At 41.3% G+C, this 27,855-nt stretch overlaps 1 protein-coding gene across 2 annotated transcripts in view; it reads right to left on the bottom strand.

Annotated features, from left to right (window-relative positions):
• Positions 1–2,839: 2,839 nt before the first annotated feature.
• SH3BGRL2 (SH3 domain binding glutamate rich protein like 2) overlaps positions 2,840–27,855 on the bottom strand; it is a 36,715-nt gene continuing 11,699 nt past the window's right edge. The window contains exons 2-4 of one of the 2 annotated variants that reach the window (XM_040350001.1): positions 25,508–25,693; positions 11,068–11,148; positions 2,840–7,496 (exon numbers count right to left, since the gene is read on the bottom strand). In XM_040350001.1, coding sequence (XP_040205935.1) covers positions 7,494–7,496; positions 11,068–11,148; positions 25,508–25,693 — 270 coding nt within the window. In that variant the 3' untranslated portion in view covers positions 2,840–7,493. Of the gene's footprint in view, positions 7,547–11,067; positions 11,149–25,507; positions 25,694–27,855 lie in introns of both variants that reach the window. The other variant, XM_040350000.1, reaches the window with a different exon arrangement.

Raw genomic sequence — 27,855 nt, 5'->3', positions numbered from 1 at the left:
TTTACAGGATAAGGGTGTCAACTTAGAGACTCTTCACGCAAAGATGACAGCCACAAGAAAGGGTTTGAGTCAGGTCAGACAAAGAAAAATCCCTAAAGTTTAAAGGGTGGCTTCTGAAGAGCCAAATGTGAGATATTCCTTAACAAAATCCTTAAATTAAAAAATGAGGGGTCAAAGGGCTCTGAAACAGAAAGATCTGTCCTTTAATGGTATTCAAGGCCAAAAGTTGGTTCAGTTCAGATGGAGGGACAGTAAACATCCTACAAAGTACTGTCTAAGATGAAAGTTCTGTGACTCACAACAAAGCATAGTAGGCCTTCCAGGTATGATGGTAGACTTTACAAGTAAATTTTCTAGCCTTCAAGAAGGTAGGAATGGTTGAGTCCAACAGGCCCTAGTCCCACATTACCACTGCTTCAATAACCATACTGTTAAATCCAGTAAGCGAGAAACAGGTAGAACACGGGGCCCTTGGGACATGAGGTACAGATGATCCTGAAATGGGCCACAGAGCATCTGTCAAAAACTTCAGTATGTTAGAGTACTTTGCCCCCTGGAGCCAATTTGGTGTTTTAAAGGTTTCTCAATCCTGCAGAGTAGGCCAGACAGAATCTGGAGAGGCAGAAAGGCATAGATGCAGTTGAACTGGTATCACCAGAGTGTCCACCATTAGGCCCAACAGTCCTAGGAACTGGCAACAATTTTGTCCAGTTTGTTTTTAAATGTGGAAGCTAGGAGATCCACATTTAACTTCGGTAAGGGGATTGAAAGACTCCAGGATTCAGAAGTTGACAGAGAAAGTCCACCTGACAATTTTCTTCGCCTGGGATGTGTAGGGTGGACTAGCCAAAAACACGAAGTTCTGCCTAGGAAAGTCAGTTTCTCTTGAAGTGGCACAACCGGTGCCTCCTCAATGATTGATGTAGGTCACAGCTGTGGCACTGTCCAATTGGTCAGGTATCCTCTTAATGGTGGTGTCAAGTATTGAAGGGACAACCGAATTTCAGAATGTTGATTGAAGTCGAGCCTCCTCCAATGACCAAGTCTCCTGCACAGACAAGGTGTTCAGGACTGCTCCCCAGCCCAACAGGCTGGCATCCATCATGAGAACTTTCTATTATGTAACAAAGGGCTACCCTAAACCACTTCTAGAGTGGCATACCATCATGCTGGCCCGGGATCCGGTGCATAGGGAGGTATGTTTGTCCCCCACAGCCAGAGGTTCCAATGGTCTGAGGTGAAGCAGAAAAATTCCAGACAAGGACGTGTCCAGAATCAGACCTAGGTAATCTAAACTTTTGACACCATTTTGGGACCATTGTCATTTTTACAGCGAACAGTGCTATAAAAATGCACTGATTACTGTAAAAATAACACTGGCAGTGAATGGGTTAACCACTAGGTGGCGCTGCAGGGGTTTAGTCTTCCCTAGGGAGTGATTCTTACTGTTAGGGGGCATGGCTACACATGACATGTCACTGATGACCGTTCCCGATCATGGCGGTTGGCAAGTGGCTAGACAGCAATGGTCCAAGACTGCCACGGTCGGTCCCTCTAAGGCAAAAATAACTTTAGAGGGCCTCTATACACATTTATCTTTTGGGTCTTTGAACACTGGATTATCCGCCAAGGGAGCCATGAGGGTCTTGCCAATATAAGAAATGTCTGGATCAACCACAGCACTTGCCCCTTTCCTTGAGAAACTTTATTCACTAGGCTATTGCAGACCAAAAATCTTTGCTGGGTAAATCAAGTTTCCATACAGGACAAGCTCAACTGATTTGTGGACAGGGAAGATCTTAACTGTTGTAGGTTACTTTAGCGTCCCCATACTTGATACCCTTGGGAAAGCAGACTGTTTGCTCCAATGCCAAAACAAGATCATACAGCTTCAATAAGCGTAGCAATAGTCCCTTTCAAACTACAAGAAATATCTGTAGCAGGTGTTATCCTCCGGATATGACGCCTCAGAAAGCGAGGAATCTTCCTTAGCTTACACCACCTCCACTTACACTGTGACTGGCTCTGGGGCAAAGTCAAAGACCAACTCAAGAAGGGATGTTGAAGGGGGCAAAGCCATGACTCCTGCTTTCTAGGGGCTTAACAATGCCCGAAATTCTGACCATGAACTGACACGGTCAGAAAATTTGTCCCTCTAAAAATGAAACAGAAGGATGGTGCTACGATGTCCTGGCCAAATGATCAGGGGAAGGAAGTCAGAATGATGGCAACCCCTAGGGAGCTAAAGGTCCATGCACATCAGTAGCAGTAATAAGGGGGGGGCAAGTCCCTTCCTGGTTTTGCCCTTATCTTCAGAGACTGAGCTCTGCACTAGACAGCCATCTCCACATGCTGCACTTTGTTCCAAGGGGAGTACCCAGAGCAAGGTCCAGGTATGGTCCCCCAAGTTCAATTACCTGAATGTAACTGCATATAACCCAGTCAACATAATTTAACAAAGTCTGTTTCCTGTATCGCATAAACGGTAATTTTCAATTTCCAAAAGGTCAGCAACTACAGTCTCTACCATTTATAAATGCTCAGACTTAGAAAAAGACATAGAAACGACTCTGAACGACTATGTGTACATGTAGAGTTCAGGGGCGTGCGTTTAGCAGCTACAGTGTACTGCACACCATATACACAGATCAATTGTAACAAATCTTTTTAGCAGTAACGATAGAAGGTTTCTTTTCCAGCTGTGACCATTTGAGTGATGTTTTTTTAGAAACAATCTTCAAAAATCAATAATGAACAGCAAGAAAGAGAATACAATAACTGCTAGATCTCACAAATTATGCACATGATACAATAATGAAATGACACACAAATGCAGATCTTTTGCTGAATGAATCAGAAAATGTTTATTGAAAAATAATTTACACACAAGTAACATTTGCAATATATCATCAGGAGCAAGACTGCAGAAATTATTTAAAGGGGCTTTGCCAAAATGTCTAGAATTTCTACACATAGTTTCTTCCCATAGAGATTTGTTTTTATTGGTAGACAGTCCTCTGCTCCTAAACTGCACTGTGCTGAGGGATCAGAGGATGTCTAAAGCTCTTGCACTGCCTTCCGTATTTTTGACACGATGGTTACCAAATAAAGATTCACACAAAAAAGTTGCTGCATTCAAATTGATTACGCACAATAATATGACAGTATCACTGTAGAATGAGATGGCACGTGAAAAATGTGCTTTAAAGGGTTTGTTAACCCATCCATATAAAACTATGCCAGCCCCTCTAGGTCAGTAGAGTAAATACCCGTAAATACCCGATTTGAGCCATCTTCAGGCCGGTCACTTCACTCACGGCCGCTTTACGGCTCTGATAAATTGCTCCTGTGGGAGGGGCCATGATCTCCCTCTGATGTCAGACAGGGAGATCATGTGGCCACTTGTCTCCTCCGCAGAAGCCATGTATCGTAGCTGTAAAGCGGCCACGAGTCATGTGACCAGCCTGAAGACAGCTCAAATTAGGTATTTACACTGCTTCTTTTTTTAAACCTAATGACACAGTGTGCTATGCCAGCCTCTAATAGAGAGAGGTTGGCAGTGGGTGGGGCCAGCCGGAGACAGACACATAGGGGGATGGCAGGAAGGAGGGGGGGAGAAATGAGAGCAGGGCAGGGCAGCCCATCACGGAGGGAGGCACTTTGACCACAGTGATCAAGGCAGAGCATCCCTGATTTTCGTGGTCTTTTTAGAGATGCTATACAGGAAGTGGCAAGTTTAGGGATTTTTTTACAGTTTAGAGGGGGGAAGATTACACAGCACAAGCACTATGCTGTGTAATCTTCTTTAAGGAACCAATATCTGCATATTTTTGTTTGGGGGGGGGGGGGGGTTTAACAAACACTTTAATGTGATAAACCTTTTACTGTTATCTTCTGATTTAGTAGCAGTAAACCTGCACACCTAGAGTGACAAACACAGACCACCACCATCATATGAACTGGATAGTGGATAAGCATGTCAGATGAAGAAGAGAGTTTGTGTAAAAGTCCGATGGCCTGTTTCCAAAATATCATATCCTCTGCATGCCTATCCAGTCATATATACGTGTAAACTGCTAATGGTTATACAGGGAACATAAGCCTGATAACAGCCATCAAAATAAGTGCATTAGGACAAAGGGGTTTGCAAAGTCTTACAGTTTTCTTTCTTTAGAAAACAGTCATTACAAAAGTCTTGCCAGCATGCTGTAGAGGAGGACCCTTGCGCTGTGTGGGAGCAGCAATCTCTCTGCAGAGGTCTGACATGCATCCTGCTGAATGAGACTTACAGCTATGCAATCAGCAAAGCTCATGCTCCCTATTAAATGCAAAACTCTGATTGAGCAGGGAGTGTCGGACCTCTGCAGAAAGACCACTGCTTTTACACAGAGAGCAAGGTTCCTTTTCTCTAGCTGGCTGTTTAAGAAGTCAAACTGAAAAGACTTTACATGCTTTTTGTTTGAATGCACCTGGAATGTATCAAGTTAAAATAATCTGAACGTTCAGTTGCGTTTTAATCAATTCCTAAAGACTGCAGCAAAATCTGGATCAGTATGGAATTTTTTTTCTTTTTTAAACACACCCAAGAACACTCTTTTCCGTTTAAGAATTTAAGGGGGTGGGTTACATAAAATATTAGTATATATAAAAATAAAAATATATAATTAGTTAAGTTAGAGAAAAAAAAAAAACTTTACTTAAGACACTATCAATAGGTAAAGCCTACCCTGAACTTGGCCATTAATATAAAAAAAATCATTTTGATGAACAAAACATTTCTAGATAAAGAAACTGATTCTACCTCTATTGCGGTGCAAAGTTATAGACGCATGCTATAAATTGTAATGGTATGTCTTTTTGTTCCCCTACAATGACTAAGGTTACAAGGTGAGCTAGTGAAGTGCAATCCTGGTTAAGGGTGAATGTTAGCAAATGAGAAAAGTTCTATTCACAAATCATGATGATATCTAGCAAATAATTCTACCATTCAATATTGATGCAGCATAATGCAGGGGAAGTGCAGGATTATTTGCTTGTGCAAACATATGTTATACTGTTATTTATTATTGTTTAACAAGTGCACATGTACATTTTTTATAATAAAAATATATGGAGGAAATTATAATGCACAAGCTGAACAATTGTGGTCCAGTGTGTAGAATTCCTAAACTCAAGTGCTTGCATTTAAACAGAGTATATTTTAAGGGCTCACTAGAAAAACCTTTATCAAAGCATAAAAACAGGGCCAATTTTTAGCCACCACTGGCTTTATGACTGTCCAATAATATTTTATACCATGAAATATTTGTTAAAAAAGATCACGTGTGACATCATAGCACAAGGCAGGGGGGGGGGGGGGGTGCTTTGACTAATATGAATACAGCAAGTCCCCTACTTACGAACATGTTTCGTTCTAGGAGCTCGTTTGCAAGTTCAACTTGTTTTTAGGTCCAATAAAGATCAGCGCTTGCAGACAAATGCTGCGATCACTGATCAGTGTGTTCTGGCAAGATCGCTGCACCAACATTACTTGTGTTGGTAGGGGCGATCTGTCTGTTTTTTGTTTTTTTTTGTTCAGCCCGCTGGGTTGAACTGAAAAAAACTGAGTGTGTGTGTACCCAGCTTTACAGGATTGGATATGTTTGGATCTGTGAACGTTTGTAAGTAGAACGTTTGTATGTAGGGGACTTACTGTATTTGTTGAGAGTTCAGTTTTAAGCTGGGTATAAGCTACAATGGTTTGCATAGTACCCACTGTACAGATTTATTTCAGTTTAAAGGCCAAAGTATGCACCTTAGAAAACCTCAACCAGGAATCCAAAAACAAAAATAGCACAACTAATATAAAAACATGCACCAGTTGAAGGAGTACCAGGCTAAATAAATGTATTGGTTTGCGTGGTCAGTTTTCTAGGTGTGCTGGGAACTCCGCCTGCCCGTCTTCCAATGATCGCAAACTTGTGCCGACAAGCCATCCTTTCTTTTTCCTCTCACTAATTTGTATGAACTCACATCAGAGTCCTAGCACCTCTTGGGTGCTTTTTTATTCATTAATTAATGAGGCATAATTAATGTCTCATAGCATTTCCTCACTTTATAGTCCTGAACCTTCACATTTTTTTTTTATCTGTGACTGATTTTTACTTGCGCTTCCTGCTGCTCCTCCTCCAGAGCCACACCCTTTATCACAAGTGTCCCCACACAGACTCGTTTTGCAAGAGAAGTGAGGATCTTACCAGTTTGGTTACTTCTAGCCAATTACTGGCAGTACTTGGTCTAACTCTGGAACCGATAGGACTGCCCAGTCCTATTTAGACACCTTGCACAACTGTGGAGGTAAAACTGGAAATTCAGGTTCTTGGTACAAAGTCTCTTTGCATAACTATTTGGGACTTTGGCTGGCCTTTACAATTCTCTCTCTACATAGTCCCGCAATTAAAGTATTAGAACAACAAAAAAAAATCCTGCATTTGCAATGCAGGTACATAGCATATGCAAGTAAATTTAAGAAGCAGCAAATGTTCCCTTTAATTGCCCAGCCTCTACAGGGAAGGTGCAGCCTTTGCATACCCTAGAACCCCTATCTTAAGCTAGGAATCAAGAGATTCCCCTATACACGCTAAAAAGTACGGCTGGAGAAATCTACGCTGCCGGCTATTGTATTTAACCAGCTGTGGTGCTTGCAGCTTCTTGAATATCTGAACAGTGACTGCATCTGATGGGATGCAGTCACTGTTCAGTCAACAATTTTTCACCCGGTTTCTTTGATTTATCAGTCGAGTTTTGTCAAAGCCTGCTGGTGTCAACAGGGCCACCCACAGCTCAAAATTTTGAGGTATGTATGTAGACTGATAGAGCAGACAATATATTTTAATAAGAGAATGAGGGAACAGGGACTAAATTAGACAGGTTATTATTTACTTTAATTCAGCGTTCAATGATTCCTCTCACGGAATATACACCCGCCCCATCTAGCTAATGCAGAAATACAGGAGAATGCAAATGCCGCACCAGACAGCTGAATATACTCTGCTTCTTAAAAAAGGTACAGGTTTAATTTTATAAACTTTTAGCATAAAAGATACTCATTGCATGGGTGTTTAATTATTTAAGTTACCATTTAAATGATTTATTGGAATCCATTAGTGCATATATTTAACGTATGTTAGTTAAATTTGCATACATCTCAGGAAAGGGAATACTTCATACTGACCTAAAGGATAAAGAAAATGAAAATCCTTTAGGCAAAAAAAGGACACAGATTGGCAGCAAGTTGAATGGCAGGTGATCTTCCTGAAAAGAGGGCTAGTCTATGCAAATCACTTAAAATTAAAATAATGGCCCTTTCGATATCTCCTTCATCCAGTCACACAATATATCCATTAGAAGTGCAGTCCTTGTAACTTCAGAAACAAATTCTTCATTGTTATGAAGAATATTCATGACTTCCTCCAGTACATGACAAGATGATGTTGCTCTGATGTTGTGCTTGATCACTAGATCACATTAAAAAAAAAATATATATAATAATCTACATTTCTTCTTTCTGCAGGTAAACAAAACAAAAAAAAAAAAACACTTAATATCCATAGATGAAATCAAAAAGTATTATTTTTTTTTTTCTTTTAAAAACAATGTTCTACTTACCTGCTCTGTGCTATGTTATTGCACAGAGTGGCCCCAATACTCCTCCTCTTGCGTTCCCTGCCGACACTCCTCGCTCCCCCTCTTCTTGGTGTGCCACCATAGGAAGCTACTTCCCATGGTGGCACACCTGCTGACTCAATCCTGAGCCACGTTGCCTGCATCTATAGACACATACAGCAGAACTCGGCCCTGTCCCTTATCACAGGATTTGACCGATAGCAGCGGGAGACAATGGGAGCAACGGGGGGAGTAAAAAGCTGCTACAGACAGGCACAGCACTGGATTGAGATCAGGCTTAGGTTAAGTATAAGAGAATGCATTATAGTAAAAAAACCTTGAGCCTTTGGAACCATGTTAATTTATTGTATACAAGTCCTAAGCTACTACTCAACAAATAGCATGGACCTCTGGGTACCTTCAAATCTGTTATAAAGAGTTAGGGCCAGATCCACATACACTACGCCGCCGTACCTTACCTGGCGGAATTTCGAATCCTCAATAATTTTGCGCCATAAGTTACGGCGGCGTAGTGTATTTCTGGCGGCGGAATTCAAATCGGCGATTAGGGGGCGTGATTAATTTAAATGAGGCGTGTCCCCGCGCCGAATGAACTGCGCATGCGTCGTCCCGAAATTTCCCACCGTGCATTGCGCTAAATGACGTCGCTAGGACGTCATTTTTTTTAACTTAGACGTGAGTTACGTCGATGCCTATTCACGGACGACTTACGCAAAAAAAAAAAAAAAATTCAAATTTCGACGCAGGAACGACGGCCATACTTTAACATGGCAAGTCTATCTATACGCCACAAAATACCAGCTTTAACTATACGCCAGAAAAAGCCGACTACAGACAACGTTAGAAAATGCGACGGCCGCGCGTACGTTCGTGGATCGTCGTAAATCGCTAATTTGCATACCCGACGCGGAATACGACGCGAACTCCACCCAGCGGGCGCCGAAGTATTGCATCCAAGATCCGAAGGCGTACGAAGACGTACACCTGTCGGATCTTACCTAAATGCCGTCGTATCTTGGTTTGAGGATTCAAACTAAAGATACGACGCGGGAAATTTGAAAGTACACCGGCTTATCAGTAGATACGCCGGCGTACTTGCTCTGTGGATCTGGCCCTTAGTGTATTAGATGAATACCAAAGCCTCTTGCACTTCTTGGTTAGTCCATAACGGCTGTAGGCTGCTTCAGCGACCAACAATGGACATATGGAGCATATTGCAGGCGCTATAGCGTTAAAAATAGCACCTGCAATATGCCCTTAAAAATCTGTCCCCATTCACTCCAGTGTGAAAGCCAGAGTGGCTTTCACACTGGAGCGGTATGCTAGCAGGATGGTAAAAAGAGTCCTGCTAGCCGCATCTTTGGAGCAGAGAAGGAGCAGTGTGTTTGCGGTTTTAACCCTTTCTCGGCCACTAGCGGGGGGTAAATGCGCTCTGCTAGCGGCCGAAATGCGCCCATAGCGTCGTCTGTAAAAATAGCGGCGTTTCACAGTGTGAAAGGGCTCCAAGTCAGGAGGGGGGTTTTGTGCAGCCGATATGATAACTGACAGAACATACCTAGAACATAGACAAAGCTACTTCCAACATATGATGGTGCTACTACTGAAAGTGACAGTTTAGGTAATTTATGGCAAAGATATTCTCTAAAAATAAATTCACTATGGACTTTGCTTTTGTATGAATAAGCACTAAATTTTGGTGTGAAACGCGCCAGATTTTACCCCGTTTGCTGTGGCATGCTTTTTGTGCGTTTTTTGATTTTACAATAAAAGCATTTAATTTTTGGAGTGCGGCTGTCCAGAACGTTTTTCCTTTATTTTAAAAATTCTTTAACTTTATAACTATGCAGGATTTAAAATTAGCCATACATTTATCGTTTTTGTTTTTTTTCCCCATTCACCCTGACGTTTTTTCCTCAATCAGTGTCGTCGGCTTTAGCAACCAACACTGATCGGTGTGTTTTGTCGGCAGGGAAGTCTCTCCCTTGTCAGAGCACAATGGCGCACCAGGAGTGGTTCCCCCCATCCACATCAAACCGCTACTGCGTTCTGACAGCTTACGTTCAAGTCCAAGTCTGATGAACTGGAAAGTCAGGGACAGTTACTGCCCATCAATTACCTGATCTCTTATGCTACATATTCAGAAGATGGGAAACTGTGGGGTCAGGCAATTGACAAGCTAAATGTCACGTCAGAATCCTTTGATTGCCTCAGCAACAGCAGTTACCATAATTCTATCATGACTTCCTAAAAATGCCAAGATCAAAATAATCCAATGAATCGTCAAACATCAAGGCGATATTAAAGTCAAAAAATGTTTAAATAACATTTTATACTTACCTGTTCAGTGCAGTGCTTTTGCACAGAGCAGCCATGACATGACCCTCCTCTTCTCTGGTCCCCCGTTGGCGCTCCTGGCCTCTCCCTCCTGCCAAATGCTCCCAGAGCAAGCAGCTTACAATGGGGGCACCCAAGCAAGCTCAGTCTAGAGCTGCAGCTTTGTGCGCATTCATTCACACACAGAACTTAAAGCGGGAGTTCACCCATTTCTAAAAAATTTTTTTTTCTTCCCCTAGATTCCTGCTCGTTCGGTCTAGGGGAATCGGCTATTTGTATTAAAATAGGTGCAGTACTTACCCGTTTTCGAGCTGCATCTTCTTCCGTCGCTTCCGGGTATGGTCTTCGGGAGCGGGCGTTCCTTCTTGATTGACATTCTTCCGAGAGGCTTCCGACGGTCGCATCCATCGCGTCACTCGTAGCCGAAAGAAGCCGAACGTCGGTGCGGCTCTATACTGCGCACCGACGTTCGGCTTCTTTCGGAAAATCGTGACGCGATGGATGCGACCGTCGGAAGCCTCTCGGAAACCTGTCAATCAAGAAGGAACGCCCATTCCCGAAGCCCATACCCGGAAGCGACGGAGAGGATGCGTCTCGTAAACGGGTAAGTACTGCACCTATTTTTAAATAAATAGCCGATTCCCCTAGTAATAACGAGCAGGAATCTAAGGGGGAAAAGTGCCCTCTAAGGGTGAACCCCCGCTTTAAGCACGGCCCGCCCCCTCCCTTTACCAATTGGTTCACTGACTGACAGCAGCGGAGCCAAAATCTCCTGCTGCTGTCTTAGCCAATGAGGAGGAGGGACTCTCCCCAAAGAGTCAAGGATCTCATGCACATCGCTGGAGGAAATATATATAAAAAATTAATAATAACTCGGGTCAGTATTAGGGGGAGCTGGAGGGGAAAATGCTGCAGTGCACACGGAAGGTTTTTACCTTCATGCATAGAATGCATGAAGGTAAAAAAAAACTCCAGCCTTCAAAAACACTTTAAACATTTTACTTCTAGAATACTGTAACAGAGAGGAAAAAAAAAAAAACAACAAGTAAAAAAAATAGGATGCCATACCCTTGATGCAGATTTTGACTTTATCCGTAGGAAGGAAGATACTGTATTACTTTCCTTGGCTTCAAAAAAGTCATTATAATCCTGTTGAAAAACCCCAGCACAAATTAATATAACATTACCATATACAAGAAAACGAAAATAAAAAATAAAAAAAATTGGCAAAACAAAATGTTATAGTACAAGTACAGAGAACTGACAGCAGCTGGAAGGTGAATTCCCTGAACCAAGATGTTATTCTTCTATCGGTTTGTCAAAAGTGTAAGCCGTGTAAGATCAGACAAGCATTTTGCTACACGTTTGTATATAACCTGACCGACAACTGTTTTTTACTAAAATCTACAACCAGGGGTGGGTGTGCAGCAGTAATTCTTGGCTGCAGAAAAGTGAAATCAAGACCATGCCATAAAACACAAGCCTTAGAGGACAAGCTATTCCCTTTCACACATTGCAATTACCAACCATTCCTCCAAAACACAGACATTTCGTTCTATGAAATTAGTGGCAAATGTAATGCTTCAAAAACTGCCTTTCCATAATACCAAGAATGATTTAATGGTGAATATATTTAAAAACAATTTCAAATATATCGCTGCCTGACAACTCTGCATACTTGGTTACAATTATATGGTTTGACAGGGCTCTACATAATTATTGAAGCAAATGCCTGGGGATGATGTCAGCAAGTAATATTTACTTTTCTCTGTCCTAATTGCTTCCAGAACGCATTCATCATACGAAGCTGGGTTCATACCTTTCAACTGTGGGAACGTGTTCGTGTTACTGCTATGCGTAAAAACGTGCGCATTGTGCGGCTGCAATGCCATTCATTAATATTGACACCCTAATGCACCTTGCCAACCACACTGCAGGATAACACACTACTGTGCATTGTGGTGCATTGCCTTTCAACAAAATAAATAAAATATACAGTACACACACACACACACACACACACAGTACAGTATCTCGCAAAAGTGAGTACACCCCTCACATTTTTTGTAAATATTTTATATCTTTTCATGTGACAACACTGAAGGACACTTTGCTACAAGGTAAAGTGGCGAGTGTACAGCTTGTATAAAAGTGTAAATTTGCTGTCCCCTCAAAATAACTCAACACAGCCATTAATGTCTAAACCCCTGGCAAAAAAACTGAGTACACCCCTAAGTGAAAAGGATGTCAAAATTGGGCCCAATTAGCCATTTTCCCTCCCCAGTATCATGTGACTCGTTGGTGTTACAAGGTCTCAGGTGTAAATATTGGAAAAATGGATATTACAGCGCTTATCAAAGGAGGGGAAAAAAGGGGGGGGAATGAAAGTGAGGAGAAGTGGAGGTACAGCTGCGGCACTGAAAGGTGTATCAAACCATAAGCAATTGATAATGGGGAGGGTAGTGCTGCGCTAATGAGTGGTGAATGGATAGGTGAATAGGCAGGTGGGGGAAGGGAATGAAGATAAAGTGTAATTGAAATGAGGAGCAGTATAGCCCAAATGGCATCAGCATAAAAATAAATATAAAATGATCAGTGAACAATAACAGTACTGGTGTAAATCATATGACTCCACAGGTTCCTCTTAGTGTTATGAAATACACTATAAATAATGGTGCAAAAATTCCCAAGTAACTGTGCTAGGTGACACTTCTATACTGGTGATAAACAGTCCATCAACAGGGCTTGAAAAATATCAGCAAAAAATAAATATAAGTAAAATTTCAACAGTCCAAGAAAGCAAAAGTGCAAGTGTGGGTCCGCAATAAGGAGTGAGAGGGGAATGGGTATCCAGTGATCCTTTTAGGGTGAATAAGGATGTCCCCTTACCTTACTGCTGTAAGGTAACAGCATATAGGTCCAACCACATTAGATGGTTCTCTCGATGGGCTCTGATCCAACTACGGCAGGTCCTCCTTGGAGTTCTCGTCCCAGATTGGTCAGTTTCTCGCCCCAAAGAAATAAAGCATCGATGGTGTGATACCGTTTTAAAACATTTTAATTCTCAAAGAAAATAGACAGGGGTACTCACGTAATCCAAAATACAATTGAGCATGTAAAAAGAGGGGCAATCTGTCGCCAACGTCACCTCCGATACCTCTCAGTGGACTCATGCGCATTCGTCACTATCATGTGACTTCCTCAGGAGTAGTGAGAGGCATAAAGGGGATCCTTTTTATAGGGTGACTTGTTTAGTAGGCTGTAAGTAAACTCAGCTGTTTGTCATGCAAGAAATGCAGCTGCAGCCATTTTCCCGTAGTCTGCTAGGCATTTATTAATAAAATCAAAAAATCCCGCCCAGCATGTAAAATATTTAAATTAATAGCATTCAGTATGGTGGGTGACATATATGGCATCTCATTTATATGGTTAAAAATGAAAAACTTAAAAAACTTAAGACAATGGACGGAAACCATGGAGGAAGCAGACACAGAAGTCCCATTATAACATCATAACAATCTGTGTTGACAGTGCACAGCGTTCCGCCGGAAGTCCGGCAGCCGCCATTTTGTTATAGCTCAAGAGACGCCCCCAGCATCTCACAGAGCGCTGGGGATGCATCTTTTAAAGTGAGCCATTCTGTCTGATGTCTGGTCGGGGGCCTGCACGGGGCCCCCCCGACCTCGGCCAGCATCACAAATAAGGCTTCTCACACGTATCGGCGGTGTCCGTCGAAACGAGCGCCGCCGGAAGTGGAGCCGCGGCCACCTTGCAGCCACTGGAAGTGGAGCCGCGGCCATTTTTTTGAAGCCAATGATTATAAATGAAAGTGGAGCCGCGGCCACCTTGCAGCCACCGGAAGTGGAGCCGCGGCCATTTTTTTGAAGCCAATGATTATTAAATGGTAATACACGGCATCCTCACAAGGGAGCATACAAGAAAGCCAATCAGAAATATGGGGAGCAGGAATTTATATATACATAATCACTCATAATGCACCAAGAGGGTTGAGGCTCGATTGATATATTATATATTAAAATTATTTTGAGCCAGAATAATTTGTTAAAAAATTATATATATGTTAAAAAATGTAAAAAGTTTAAATAAATGTATGTCGACATAATTATTTCATTAAATGGATATGCCACATAAGGTTAAAAAACGTAGATGACGTGTGCGAACAGATCCACATATACAAATTAAAAACAATCTACGTCATCAATATTGGATAGCAAAAAAAAGAGAGCAGAGAGGGTAAGTGAAGCAAGAAATAAATCGAAAAATAAAATCTTATCGGTCACTTAAAAAGCAATTAAGATCAAAATCTATGTTAAGACCTCGAGGAGCAAAAGTATCCAAAGTAAATATCCAGCGAGATTCTAACTGGCTCAATGTTCTAACTTTATGTCCGCCTCGCCAGTGTCTCACATAGGGCTCTATGCCCCAAAATTTAAGATGTGTCGGATCTTTATTGTGGTGGGTAAGAAAATGTCTTGATACACTATGTTTATCAAAGCCTTTAAGGATGTTTTGGACATGTTCTTTTATACGCACTCGTAATGCTCTTTTTGTCCGGCCTATGTATTGTAGACCGCAACTGCATTCGAGTGCGTATACAACTCCCTCTGTGTTACAGCAGATAAATTCTTTTATTTCGTATACATCTCCTGTACTAGTTGCAGTAAAATCTTTCTTCTTCTGGTTCGGTTTATGAGTTCTCAGACATGCGTAGCATCTTTTGCATGGAAAAAAACCTTTACCAGTAAAAAAGGAAAGGAAGTTGTTTTTATTTTTAGGCGGATCAGGCAAATTTTTAACAATTTTGTCCCTAATAGTAGGTGCCCTTTTATATACGAATTTTGGAATCGGTGGAAGGACACTCCCCAGTTCTTTGTCAGTCAGTAGTATATTCCAATGGCGTCTAATGATTTTTTCAATGCGTTTATGTTGTATACTGTAATCGAAGATGATAGGCATTAAGTCTTTATGCATTTTTTGTTTAGGCTTATCACTCATGAGAGTCTGTCTATCCATTGTTGCCACTTCTGCAATCTTCTGGTTAATAAAGGAATTGTCGTATCCTTTTTGTTTAAACCTTTCTCCCATATCTTTTGCTTGGGTGAGGAACAACACAACACAACTGAATAATGATTTAACAAAGAAAGACAAGGAAGTACAACACAGGAAAAGTAAAAAATACAGTCGCGATATGAATGATTTTAAAACGGATCATACGTTTAAATGGCAGAGCCAATCGGGCCGATCAGATCCCATCTCAACCTATTCCACACCAGAGAGAAATGTGAGGGTTTATTCACCCCCAAGAGTGATCAACTATATAGGGCCCACTCAAGAAACACATGATAGGAATAGGCACGAATCGCCCCGGCAGTACAGAAATGAAGAGAGACAGGGCAACCATAATCAACACACTCCCTACCAAAATGAGAGAAGACCACCCCAAAATGAGCGGACACCACAGAATGGTTGGAAGAAACCCTTCTGGAAAAAACGCAGAAATAATAACAATGGCCATAACTATGGACAAAGACCACAACAAGACCAGAGGGATAATAGACCTCAACCCCAAAATCAACGAGATAATAGAGGTGGAGGCTATGATAATAGAGGTCGACCACAGGAAACCAACTATTATCAGGGACGTCCAAATGAATACCATGAAAACAGAGGATATACACATGAACAGAGAAGAAGAAGCCCTGTTCGTTCAAATGATCGAAGAGAGGGAGATCGAGGTTATTACACTCATCACCCACAGGATAGGAGTCCAATCCCTACACGGAATTACTATGCACCCTTAGAACAGAGAACAGTGGATGATAGAGTGGAAAGACATCAAAATCCTAATACCTCTTCTTTTTTAGAGAGAGGTCAAGAATACCATCCGCCTCGACATACAGAGGAAACAAGAGCCTACAGAAGAACCCCAGAAAGAAACGGGGAAAGCGAGGAGGAAAGAGAACACAAAAGAAAAAGAACAGAAAGGGAGAGGGAATCTTCAACTTAAGTGGACTCCCACTTACACATGAAGAGATTGGCGTCCTAGATAAGGGCCTCAAATACGCACCAGTGAAAAATCTGGACAAATTCCAGACATATATAGGAATTCAAAAATATGTTAGGAAATTAAATATTCAAAAGTATATGATCAGTAACCCTTACAAAACTAGGGCTGCCAATCCAGATGAAGAAATTAGACATAGCAATTTGAAGAATAAATCTATTTTTAATCCGCCTGTGAAAGATAATAAATGTGTGGAAGTCTTTAAAAGATTGGTCACAGGAGAACTAATGGACCTGAAGGTGAAAAAACAAGAAGAACCGAAGCATATTAGGAGTGGAATACGCAAATTGATGAAAAGAAAGGATCTAGTAGTTCGACCAGCCGATAAAGGTGGTGGCATTGTGGTACTTTCCAAGGAACAGTATAAAATCAGCATGGAACAAATGCTAGGAGATACCAACACCTACAACCGCCTTCTGAGTAATCCCATGTTTAAATGCAGAAAAGCCTTGGAACAGATTGTCCATTTAGGACTAAAAAGAGGAATCCTGGATAAGAAAGAAGCACAATATTTGATCCCTACATCATGTCGTACACCTATTGTATATTCACTCCCCAAAATAAACAAGAACAGCACGAACCCACCGCCCAGACCTATAGTAAATGGAATCGATTCCTTAACTGCAAGAATGGGACAATACATTGAACTACAGCCAGTAGTTCAGAGTACAAGAGCGTATCTTAGAGACACAAAACAGATGTTACAATGCCTGGATGATATACCAAGAGACGATGGACCCTTTTGGCTAGCAACAGCAGACGTATCGTCGTTATACACGATCATACTACATCATCAAGCATGCGAAGCAGTCAAATGGGGCCTCAGGAAATATTCCCAGTTGCCCTGCATCCAACGAAAATATCTGGTAAAAAGTTTGGACTTTTGCCTTAAAAATAGCTACTTCTGGTATGGCGGCAATTATTTCCAGAAAACCGGCGTAGCCATGGGGGCAAAATTTGCCCCTAGTGTAGCTGGGCTTTTTATGGCCCAATGGGAAGAAGGGAAAATCTTTTCCGAACCTCCTGATGATCTGTACATATATAAAAGATATATTGATGATATCTTCATACTGTGGAGGGGCGAGAAAGAAACGCTAGCAGATTTTCTACAAGATTTAAATACCAATGACAGAAACATTGAACTTTCTTGGGAAATCAGCAACAAAAAGATCACATTCCTAGACCTAGAGGTGGAACAAGAAAATAATGAACTCCGGTCTAAAACTCACTTTAAAAATGTGGATCGTAATAGCTACTTGCCGCTTGAAAGTTGTCATCACAGAAACTGGCTTTTTAACATTCCAAAAGGGCAACTAATGCGCCTAAGACGAAACTGTACAGACAAAGATATTTTCCTCACCCAAGCAAAAGATATGGGAGAAAGGTTTAAACAAAAAGGATATGACAATTCCTTTATTAACCAGAAGATTGCAGAAGTGGCAACAATGGATAGACAGACTCTCATGAGTGATAAGCCTAAACAAAAAATGCATAAAGACTTGATGCCTATCATCTTCGATTACAGTATACAACATAAACGCATTGAAAAAATCATTAGACGCCATTGGAATATACTACTGACTGACAAAGAACTGGGGAGTGTCCTTCCACCGATTCCAAAATTCGTATATAAAAGGGCACCTACTATTAGGGACAAAATTGTTAAAAATGTGCCTGATCCGCCTAAAAATAAAAACAACTTCCTTTCCTTTTTTACTGGTAAAGGTTTTTTTCCATGCAAAAGATGCTACGCATGTCTGAGAACTCATAAACCGAACCAGAAGAAGAAAGATTTTACTGCAACTAGTACAGGAGATGTATACGAAATAAAAGAATTTATCTGCTGCAACACAGAGGGAGTTGTATACGCACTCGAATGCAGTTGCGGTCTACAATACATAGGCCGGACAAAAAGAGCATTACGAGTGCATATAAAAGAACATGTCCAAAACATCCTTAAAGGCTTTGATAAACATAGTGTATCAAGACATTTTCTTACCCACCACAATAAAGATCCGACACATCTTAAATTTTGGGGCATAGAGCCCTATGTGAGACACTGGCGAGGCGGACATAAAGTTAGAACATTGAGCCAGTTAGAATCTCGCTGGATATTTACTTTGGATACTTTTGCTCCTCGAGGTCTTAACATAGATTTTGATCTTAATTGCTTTTTAAGTGACCGATAAGATTTTATTTTTCGATTTATTTCTTGCTTCACTTACCCTCTCTGCTCTCTTTTTTTTGCTATCCAATATTGATGACGTAGATTGTTTTTAATTTGTATATGTGGATCTGTTCGCACACGTCATCTACGTTTTTTAACCTTATGTGGCATATCCATTTAATGAAATAATTATGTCGACATACATTTATTTAAACTTTTTACATTTTTTAACATATATATAATTTTTTAACAAATTATTCTGGCTCAAAATAATTTTAATATATAATATATCAATCGAGCCTCAACCCTCTTGGTGCATTATGAGTGATTATGTATATATAAATTCCTGCTCCCCATATTTCTGATTGGCTTTCTTGTATGCTCCCTTGTGAGGATGCCGTGTATTACCATTTAATAATCATTGGCTTCAAAAAAATGGCCGCGGCTCCACTTCCGGTGGCTGCAAGGTGGCCGCGGCTCCACTTTCATTTATAATCATTGGCTTCAAAAAAATGGCCGCGGCTCCACTTCCAGTGGCTGCAAGGTGGCCGCGGCTCCACTTCCGGCGGCGCTCGTTTCGACGGACACCGCCGATACGTGTGAGAAGCCTTATTTGTGATGCTGGCCGAGGTCGGGGGGGCCCCGTGCAGGCCCCCGACCAGACATCAGACAGAATGGCTCACTTTAAAAGATGCATCCCCAGCGCTCTGTGAGATGCTGGGGGCGTCTCTTGAGCTATAACAAAATGGCGGCTGCCGGACTTCCGGCGGAACGCTGTGCACTGTCAACACAGATTGTTATGATGTTATAATGGGACTTCTGTGTCTGCTTCCTCCATGGTTTCCGTCCATTGTCTTAAGTTTTTTAAGTTTTTCATTTTTAACCATATAAATGAGATGCCATATATGTCACCCACCATACTGAATGCTATTAATTTAAATATTTTACATGCTGGGCGGGATTTTTTGATTTTATTAATAAATGCCTAGCAGACTACGGGAAAATGGCTGCAGCTGCATTTCTTGCATGACAAACAGCTGAGTTTACTTACAGCCTACTAAACAAGTCACCCTATAAAAAGGATCCCCTTTATGCCTCTCACTACTCCTGAGGAAGTCACATGATAGTGACGAATGCGCATGAGTCCACTGAGAGGTATCGGAGGTGACGTTGGCGACAGATTGCCCCTCTTTTTACATGCTCAATTGTATTTTGGATTACGTGAGTACCCCTGTCTATTTTCTTTGAGAATTAAAATGTTTTAAAACGGTATCACACCATCGATGCTTTATTTCTTTGGGGCGAGAAACTGACCAATCTGGGACGAGAACTCCAAGGAGGACCTGCCGTAGTTGGATCAGAGCCCATCGAGAGAACCATCTAATGTGGTTGGACCTATATGCTGTTACCTTACAGCAGTAAGGTAAGGGGACATCCTTATTCACCCTAAAAGGATCACTGGATACCCATTCCCCTCTCACTCCTTATTGCGGACCCACACTTGCACTTTTGCTTTCTTGGACTGTTGAAATTTTACTTATATTTATTTTTTGCTGATATTTTTCAAGCCCTGTTGATGGACTGTTTATCACCAGTATAGAAGTGTCACCTAGCACAGTTACTTGGGAATTTTTGCACCATTATTTATAGTGTATTTCATAACACTAAGAGGAACCTGTGGAGTCATATGATTTACACCAGTACTGTTATTGTTCACTGATCATTTTATATTTATTTTTATGCTGATGCCATTTGGGCTATACTGCTCCTCATTTCAATTACACTTTATCTTCATTCCCTTCCCCCACCTGCCTATTCACCTATCCATTCACCACTCATTAGCGCAGCACTACCCTCCCCATTATCAAGGTCTCAGGTGTGAATGGGGAGCAGGCGTGTTACATTTGGTGTTATCGCTCTCACTCTCTCATACTGGTCACTGGAAGTTCAACATGACCCCTCATGGCAAAGAACACTCTGAGGATCTGAAGAAAAAAAAAAAAAAAAAGAATTGCTGCTCTACATAAAGATGGCCTAGGCTATAAGAAGATTGCCATGGTCCACCAAAGAAGTTGAGTGCACGTGCTCAGCGTAATATCCAGAGGTTGTCTTTGGGAAATAGACGTATGAGTGTTGTCAGCATTGCTGCAGAGGTTGGAGGGGTGGGGGTTAGGCTGTCAGTGCTCAGACCATACGCTGCACACTGCATTAAATTGGTCTGCATGGCTGTCATCCCAGAAGGAAGCCTCTTCTAAAGATGATGCACAAGAAAGCCTGCAAACCGTTTGCTAAAGACACGCAGACTAAGGACATGGATTACTGGAACCATGTCCTGTGGTTTGAAGATAAACTTATTTGGTTCAGATGGTGTCAAGCCTTTGTGGCGGCAACCAGTTGAGGAGTGCAAAGACAAGCGAGTCTTGCCTACAGTCAAGCATGGTGGTGGGAGTGTCACGGTCTGGGGCTGCATGAGTGCTGCCGGCACTGGGGAGCTACAGGTCATTGAAGGAACCATGAATGCCAATATCTACTGTGACATACTGAAGCAGCAGAGCATGATCCACCCCCTTCGGAGACTGGGCTGCAGGACAGTATTCCAACATAACGACCCCAAACACACCTCCAAGACAACCACCGCCTTGCTAAAGAAGCTGAAGGTAAATGGGATGGACTGGCGAAGCATGTTTCTAGACCTAAACCCTATAAGCATCTGTGGGGTAACCTCAAAACGGAAGGTGGAAGAGCGCAATGTCTCCAACATCCAACTGATGTCGTCATGGAGGAGTTTGTAGAGTAGTCCAGTGGCAACCTGTGAAGCTCTGGTGAACTCCATGCCCAAGAGGGTTAAGGCAGTGCCGGAAAACAATGGTGGCCACACACAATATTGACACTTTGAGTCCAATTTGGAAATTTTTCACTTAGGGGAGTACTTACTTTTGTTTGCAGCGGTTTAGACATTAATGGCTGGGTGTTGAGCTATTATGAGGGGACAGCAAATTTACACTAGCTGTAACCTAGTGAGGTAAAGTAGTGACTTTACATTGTAGCCAGGTGTCATTTCTTCAGTGTTGTCACATGAAAAGATATAATAATAAAATATTTACAAAAATGTGGGGGGTGTATGCATGTTTCTGAGATAGTGAGTGCGTATATATATATATATATACACACACACACACACACACACACACACACATACACATATACACACACACATATACATACATACATACATACATACATACACACACACACACACACACACACAAATATATAATTTTTTTATTATTATTACACACACACACCTTTTTGCATTTTAGTGCACAAGGGAGCCCATTTAAATTAATAGACTGCGCTAACACTCATGAAACGCACATGAACAAACACTGTACACACGTCATGCAAAACACTGGTAATCTCAAAGCTGTAAAGACCCTTACAATAATAGTAACTACAATAAAAACCCATCACTGCAGGCGAACTTGGTGCCTTATGCATTCTAATCCCTACTGCCACCTGGGGTGGACTGCTGCATGTGTGGCACACCAAGTACAGGTACTAGGCCTGCCAATATTTTACACTCTGAATATATTAATGAAAAACGCATATTGACACTCTGCTCCTATACTTGGGTCCCTATAAATCAACTGCATCTTTTCACATATCTTAGCCCATGACTTGTCTTCCGTAATAATATCTTCCCTCTTAGAACCTTGAATTCAGTCTATGAATCAATGCTTTCCAACATAAGACTATACAAGCTTATTTCTGAACTTATCCTGTACAATATATTCTTTTCTGCATTTCCTGTAAATTTTATTTGTATCACTAGTATTCCATAAAACAGCTGCTGACGTTGCCTTCAGTCTAGCTTATGTGCTTGCAGTCTGTTCCCTGCATTCTTGATCACAATCCCCAATACACGTTGTGGTGCCTCAGTAAACTGTCAATAAGACAAGTTCACATTGTGGATGTATAGGCATTGCTATTATACAGCATCTAAAAACAAAACTCCTGTGCAACTCAAAGAAAAAGTAAATTCCCATTTCTCTAAAAACAAAGGGCTAGATTCAGTAACACTTACGACGGGCGTATCAGTAGATACGCCGTCGTAAGTCCGAATCCGGGCCGTCGCAACTTTAAGCGTATGCTCAAACTGAGATACTCAGGCTTTTTCCGGCGTAAAGTTATGCCTGCTATATGAGGCATAGCCAATGTTTAGTATGGACGTCGGGACAACTTTGAATTTTACGTTGTTTGCATAAGTCGTTCGCGAATAGGGCTTAGCGTAAACTACGTTCACGTCGAAAGCATTGACTATTTGCGGCGTGATTAGGAGTATGCGCACTGAGATACGTTCACGGACGGCGCATGCGCCGTTCGTTAGAGACGTCATTTACGTGGGGTCATGTTTTATTTACATAAAACACGCCCACCTCTTCAAAATTTGAATTAGGCGTGCTTACGCCGGCAGATTTACGCTACGCCGCCGTAACTTAGGGCGCAGGTTCTTTGTGAATACAGAACCTGCCTCACTAAGTTACGGCAGCGTAGCGTATCTGAGATACGCTACGCCCGCACAAATTTACGGCGGGCTATCTGAATCTAGCCCAAACAGTTAAATAGGAAGCCCATATTCCAGCAGTCCAAACCCCTGGAATAATTGAATACATTAAAATTAGTTTGGCCATTTTTCCTCTTTATCATACCATAGTGGTCAGTCACAGAGCCACAGCCTACTTAAAAAAAAAAAAAAAAGACAAATGACAAATGCTCTTAAAGTGGTTGTAAACCCTTATGCCCCGTACACACGATCAGGCTTTATCCCAGCCAAACTCTCATTGGAATTCCGACGGAATGCCATCGGAGTAAAAGAGAACATGTTCCCTATCTAAACTCCGATGGAATTACTCCAAAATTACTCCGAAAAAAGTCAGATGGGGCATACACACGGTTGAAATTTCCGAAGGAAAAAGTCCGTCTGGTTATCTAACAGCACCTGACAATGTTGTTAAAAACTTAGCAGACTGCCCATTCTTTTCTTTTTTTGACAGCTGAAAAGTCTCTACACTTGTTACATGAAATAATCGGGAAACACTGCAATATAGGGATCGTGAGGGGTGGGTTGAATCGAGATCATGATTTTTTTTTAACGATTAATTGTGCAGCTCCAAATCAAGTCCACCTGTTTGTTTTTCAGGCAGACCTGATCGGACCCCCTTGGTCTCTTCTATTGGGCGGCTGATGTCAGCAGACATGCCCGCTGACACCTGCCGCCATCTGATCCGATCCTGTCCGCCAAAAAAACAGACAGATGGGGACCTATTCTCCATCCGCCTGGTGGATCGGATGGAAACAGACAGGAGGTCCGTTTCCATCCGATTGAACCATAGATGAGAGCGGCCTGTGTAAAAGGGGCCTAAATAAATAGGCTACAAAAAAATAAAACATAGCCTGTATCTATTTACTTATCAAGATGTTTGAACTGACTAACCTGTAGTCCAATTGAGACATGCCTATATAAAAGCTCCATGTCATTTACAGTATAATTAGGCAGAGTAACAAGGTATCCAGGCTGCCTTCTACTTGGGGCGAGAACACTTTTCCAATCAGCAGCTTTGCCCCGAAGAGTCAGATCACACGATTCAAATGTTGGGCTGGTGAAGTTTATTGCAATCAACTTTACTATTTTATATGGTCTGGAACACAGACAAAATGCACTCCAAACATGTACAGAAAGTTGCTAATCTGTTATTCTTATTTTTTTTTTAAATGGCCAGAGTTGGGCTTTTTTGTCTTTTGTTTGATTAAACAAAAATAAAACAAACAGTGTTAAACCTTTGCAACAGACATAAAATACTGAGAAAAAAAAAGCAATATAGACTGGAAACACAAACTTTTAGCACTTATTTTAGTATTCACGTCAAATTGTGTGTTGATTTAATACGATATCTGGAAAGTAGAAAACAAAAATGATATATATATATATATAGATATATATATATATATATATATATCCATCTATCTATATCTCTATATCTTTTATTTTAAAACAAATGCTGGGTGCCAAGGATTTTGTGCATTCACCCCTTGATTTGTTCACTTGGTCTTGCACAATATGATGGTCAGCTTCTTCCTTCCTGCTGAAAATGATGTGGATTGCATTCTATATAGTTAGACTAAGGCGTGGTTCCCGATTGTGGCTTCCTTTGTCCTTCTATACTTTATTCATTATAAAAATGATACACCCTGGCTGCACCAAGCTATGAATATTAGCTATAAAACACTGGGCTAAAAATACACAGAGAAATACTCACTGGGATGATAAGCAACATGTTTCTGGACATCACTATGGAGTCTTATCTGCGCTGTGCACATGGCACACAAAACTTATCCAAAGTTTATGTTTCTAGCCTCTTTACTAAGCAAATTGTGCGACATGAGAACTGGAGATAATACATTTCCTAAAGTATTTAACTTGTAACAGAAATGTATATTATATAATATATATATATATATATATATATATATATATATATATATATATATATATATACATACATACACACACACACACACGAATATATATATATATATATATATATATATATATATATATATATATATATATATATATATATATATATATAGAGAGAGAGATAGAGAGAAACAGATTTCTGAACATTTATTTATCTTCCTTTGGTATAGCTTGTATCCGTTTTAAGCAACATGGCTGCTATGTAGTGCGCACTTTAACATTCAATTCAGACCTGGGTCACCATCAGAGGTGAGATTTTTGGCTCTCCTTGAGTTTTGGCTGTTGCCATCACCATCTACTAAAAGAGTCTAAACACTCTTAAACCCAGTGAATGGATCACATACACCAGATGAAAGAACTCCTGCTCCACTTAGCATAGGATCGCATGGTAAGGTTTTATAAAGTGGTAAATAATGGAAATGCTCACATGGCTGTCAAATGCTGTGCCCATGCAGCGGCTATATCCCAAATGACATGAACGGGGCTGCCTGCTCAAAATGCACGGCCCTCGCATGGGTGTATGCTGTAGTACGCCCGGGTGTATAGGAGGCCTTACGAATATTGCTATAGTAAAATAACAGTTATCAAAAAAAAATAAAAAAAATCCTCACATTGCATATTTGAAAGTTATCCAACATAAATGCAATATAAAAACAGGTGAAATTGTTAAAAACAAAAAATAAAAACCCACAAAACACATTTATTCAGGCATACTCACCCCACAGTAGGTATCATCATAATAGATCTGTGGTGGTAAAGGATTGCCATGCTCAGGCCATTTACTCTTTGGGATATTTTTGTACATCCGTTGCCGCTTTTCTTCTGACATGGTAATATCCACTACTTCAAAATCGATATTGTGGCATTCCAAATACTGCACTACTTCCTGCTGTTGCTTCTTCATCTGTTGGAGAGAACACAGGTTTAGTCAATATTCCACAAGCTCATTGACCAATTAGTTTCAAACAGATGCTCCATGGCAGAATTCAGTATATGTGGCCCTTTTTAGTGCGTTTTTGGAGTGCGCTCAATCACGCGCTACTCAGCACTGACAGCGCTGTCATTCACAGCTCCCAGTCAAAGAGTGACAATTGGCCGCTGGTAGGACAGGCTCCCAATGATATGATTACTGTGACAGGTGATCACATAATTAGGAAGCCTAGGATGACAAAATGTGCACGATCATTTCTTGACCCATGAAGAATAAAAATTATATCAGATACCAGGTAATTTTTATTCTTCAAATAAATCTCTTTTGTGCAGCAATCCTCTTATTTTTTATAATATGGTCCCTGGGAAGGACAATGTATGTGGAGACCACCGTTTAGTGCACCTCACCCTTTGAACACACATACATACATTTTTCATTAACACACACACACACACACTTTTTTTATTATTATTATTATTATTATTATACACACACACAAATCTATCATTAACCACTTAAAGACCGGCTCACGACTAAATACGTCAGCAGAATGGCACAGCTGGGCAAAGTGACGTATATTTCCGTCACATTTATTTTCCCACTGTATGGGCGCGCGTGCCCCTGCCACAAGCTCCGTGACCCGCAGACTCGATGTCCGCCGGTGTCCCGCGATCGGGTCACAGAGCTACAGAATGGGGAGAGGCCAGTGTAAACAAGGCATCTCCCCATTCTACCTAGTGACACTGATTGTCTGCTCCCTTTGATTGGGAGCAGCGATCAGTGACGTGTCACTCTTAGCCATGCCCCCCCAACAGTTAAAATCACTCCCTAGGACAGGCCTCGACAAAATCCGGGCGCCGGGTCGCAATTGCGACAAGAAATTGTGACCTGGTGCCTGCGGAAGCTTAGGGGTGCAGAAGACCGCGGCCTCAATTACCGGCCGGCGCGGGACGGCCGGTAATTGAGATCGCGCCTTTGCGGCCTTAACAGAAGGAAGCTGAGGCCTGCAGAAGGAATCTAGGAGTGGCCATCTTGTGCAGTTCTAATGTGTTTTTTCACTGCCATCTCCTTCCCTCTAATTAGAACCCCCAAATATTATATATCATTTTTTATTCTAACACCCTAGAGAATAAAATGGCGGTTGTTTTGGGAAAAAATACACTTTTTTTTTTATAAAAAAATAAATAAAGTTAGCCCAATTTTTTTTTATATTGTGAAAGATAATCTTACACAGAGTAAATTGATACCCAACATGTCACGCTTCAAAATTGCGTCCGCTCGTGGAATGGCGACAAACTTTTACCCTTTAAAATCTCCATAGGCGACGTTTAAAAAAATTCTACAGGTTGCAGGTTGAGTTACAGAGGAGGGCTAGAATTATTGCTCTCGCTCTACCAATCGCGGCGATACCTCACATGTATGGTTTGAATACCGTTTACATATGTGGGCGCTACTTACATATGCGTTTGCTTCTGCGCCCGAGCTTGGCGGGACGGGGTGCGTTTTTTGGCTCCTAACTTTTTCAGTTAGATTCCAAGCAAATTTGTCAAACCCTGCCCTAGGACACACTTAACCCCTTCACTGCCAGTCACATTTATACAGTAATTAGTGCATTTTTATAGCACTGTTCGCTGTATAAAATGTGAATGGTCCCAAAAAAGCATCAAAAGTGTCCACCATGTTGCAGTCACGAGAAAAAAAAAAAAAAACACACACACACACACACACTATTACCTATTTTGTAGACGCTATAACTTTAGCGCAAACCAAATGCTTATTGCAATTTTTTTTTACAAAAACATGTAGAAAAATATATATATATATATATATATATATATTTATTATAGCAAAAAAAATGCTTTTTTTCCCCCAAAAATTGTCGCGTGATCAAATACCACCAAAAGAAAGCTCCATTTGTGGGAAATAAAGAACTTCAATTTTGTTTCAGAGCCACGTCGCGCAATTGTCAGTTAAAGCGACGCAGTGCTGAATCGCAAAAAGTGGCCCGGTCATTTGGCAGCCAAATGGTCCGGGGCTGAAGTGGTTAAAGCCCAGTCCAGCAACATCGGTAGCAGAAGATGAGCAATCGCTCGTCACTCTGCTGCCCTGATGTTCTGCCCGCAGTCTACCCGCAG

This window comes from Rana temporaria, chromosome 4 (genome assembly GCF_905171775.1).
Source record: "Rana temporaria chromosome 4, aRanTem1.1, whole genome shotgun sequence".
Taxonomy (NCBI): Eukaryota; Metazoa; Chordata; class Amphibia; order Anura; family Ranidae; genus Rana; species Rana temporaria.
The sequence above is the reverse complement of the archived record's forward strand: the minus strand, read 5'-3'. Positions and strand labels throughout refer to the sequence as shown.